This window comes from Glossina fuscipes, unplaced genomic scaffold (assembly GCF_014805625.2).
Source record: "Glossina fuscipes isolate IAEA_lab_2018 unplaced genomic scaffold, Yale_Gfus_2 257, whole genome shotgun sequence".
NCBI lineage: Eukaryota > Metazoa > Arthropoda > Insecta > Diptera > Glossinidae > Glossina > Glossina fuscipes.
The window spans coordinates 6,753-9,345 of NW_023998600.1; the positions used below are offsets into that span (position 1 = coordinate 6,753).

Below are 2,593 nucleotides of genomic sequence, written 5' to 3' on the forward strand. Positions count from 1 at the left end.
TTTTTGGACCTAGACAGTAAAATGTCTCGTAAAGCAAATGTGGATGGTTTCAGCCTTCTGACTTTAATTTCCAAGTAACGAGTAAAATACCACAAATTTTTGGTTTAAAAAACGGAGTTACGTTCAATTTACGGTCCACAGCACGCTTCTGCTCTGACCAATTTGGCCCATTTTCAATACCAACCCGCGTAAAGAAACTTTCAATGTTTCTAGCAAATTTAAAGCCGATCTTTTAATTTTTCCGAGCAGAAGAGTGCCAACAACATATACAACACAGATGGACAAACAAAATTTCACGCTGATCATGCATATATACATTTTACAGCGTCTCTGAAAATTTCTTTTGGGTGTTACATACATTATGGAAAAAAAGTGAGTATGCCATCATCTTACAGTAGGGGGTATAAAAAGATTTGTCAACTCTGGATCAAAAGGTCTCACTCACAGCTAATATAATATTTATAGAATAATTTTACGAATCCCCAAATCTTTTTCTTGAGAGGGCGCAATATTTTTGTATAACTTTTTTGCAGTAGTGAAATCAGGAGTACTTCTTGGTCTGTTATTAGAATTTTCACAGTCACCAATACGGGGGTAGAGATAAATGATTCATTTCACAAGCTGAATTTGAGATCTGACTAAGACAGCGACGGTATATCTAGGAAAGACTCTATGGACTGTAATTGGAAGAAGCATGGTACCATTCAAAATTATTATTATAATTTATTTAGACCAAAAGAACAAATTTTAGAGCTAAAATTAGGAAGAGCACTGGCAGCTAAAACTGTTGTCACCACTTTTTTTTTCTTGTTGAGGTCTATTAGATGATCAATTCTAAAGTTCTGAAGATATTTTCAAGATGTCCACAGCATTAGATGCTCTGAAAGCTAATATTCGCATGTATTATAAAAGCCCTTACATTCACAAAGAATGTGCTTCCCGCTTAACGGAGGAGTAGAATTCTTAAGGATCCATTCAAAATTTTGAAAGTATTTCATCTCAATCGTTTAACTGAAACCTAAATACTTCGTCTTGAGTGAATTTACTTTTCGTGTTAACAGCTGTCAAACGAATTGACGCAATATTTCCGGCAGTGTACCATTTAAATGGTTAGATATATGATAGAAATTCCGCCTGTTCACTTGTCTATTCGCGGGAACTATGATAATATGGGTTCACCACTTTCAATAAAAAAGCGAATTTGCTGTTGCTCTCCTTTTTTTATCTTTCTCTCTCTTGGTTACATAGGTTTTGAAATTTTAAAAAATTAATTTTGTTTTTAAGTTTCTTATCTAATAGTAGAGGGAAAGCCTTTCGAACCTTGGACGCATCTATTGCATATCGTTATTCAAATGAATGAACGGATCTTTTTGATATTTTGCTGAGTTCTCCTAAATAGGATTGGCTAATGCTTGAATGAAGATTTTTTTCTTTGTTCCCAACTTATCTTACAATACAAAGTGCAAATTGACTCGAAAATAATCTTTCTTTGCACATAATTTTTGAACACAAAGTAAGACCAATATTCAAGTTAAGAAGTACTACGATAGACATTCGTATCAAATATCAAATCAAAAACGTTGTTAGTGTTTCAGCTGCGCTTGGTTTTATGCGACATCAAAATTATTTTGTCAGATTTTTAACATGTGTGTTAAAGAATCATACTGCATGACTACCAGGGAATCATAACACACATTAGGAGGGTAGATGGGACTTGGATCTGTGGATATGATCTGGAAAACACCGATTACTGCAGCAAATATCGTCCAAACAGTGAGCCAACACTTCTCGTGATTTTAAAAGTTTTCTTCGATTATCGAGGTGTTGTGTGCTCTACGAATTCTTTCTGTCAGGCCAAACTCTTAGTAGAGGATGTTATTGAAAGTTATGCACAAAGGTTTTTAAATTTTAAAATGTAAAAATTGAATTGGTCTTGTTTTTTGTTCATAGCAGTATTTCTGGCAAGAGTTCAAATTGCGGTCAAATATCTAAATCGTCAAAATTCGTTTAAGCACGAGCAATAACTAACCTACTGAGAGAAAATACTTGGTGCTTTGAATTGAGATAAGGTTGTCACGAGCGAACACGCCCACCGGGAAAATGAATGGTCTCCGAAAACGATGCCTCAGCGATTAGATGTTCTATCTTTATAGGCTTAAATGTTTGAATAAAGTAATTTTTTTATTATTATGAAGTTCCTGTGAAGTTCTCTAGCTTTGAAAGTATTGTTTGGGAAAGCGAATGGGTCAGAAACGATGCCTTTTACTTTTTAAATTTTCGACAAGTGCTCGCATGATTCGAGCCCATATAAAAAATGAATAGAATTACGCCATATCCTGTAGTCGAATATTGTCCAGAAGCAATGATGAGTTTTAAGAAATCTCATCGAAGTGAATGTCATTATGTTTGATCTTTTTTATGCAGTTTTATATGAAAATTGTATAAATGAATTAGTTAAATCTTGCTTATGTTCCAGTTTGCCACATCGTTCCATTTCGATTGATTATTTGCAACTAAACTGGTCTGAAAATATCCGGCGTCAGTGAAATGCTTAGCAAATTATTGCAAGCAAGAGTTCGTGTAAATTTTACTT

At 34.2% G+C, this 2,593-nt stretch overlaps 2 protein-coding genes across 2 annotated transcripts in view; one reads left to right on the forward strand and one right to left on the reverse strand.

The window, feature by feature from the left end:
* Window positions 1-2,546, forward strand: part of LOC119642732 — a 2,966-nt gene extending 420 nt beyond the window's left edge. Inside the window, exon 3 of the mRNA XM_038041999.1 lies at window positions 2,425-2,546. Coding sequence (XP_037897927.1) covers window positions 2,425-2,546 — 122 coding nt within the window. The remainder of the gene's footprint in view (window positions 1-2,424) is intronic.
* The window catches only part of LOC119642763 (metallo-beta-lactamase domain-containing protein 1), an 8,865-nt gene that overhangs the window by 3,727 nt on the left and 2,545 nt on the right, over window positions 1-2,593 (reverse strand). The window lies entirely within an intron of this gene.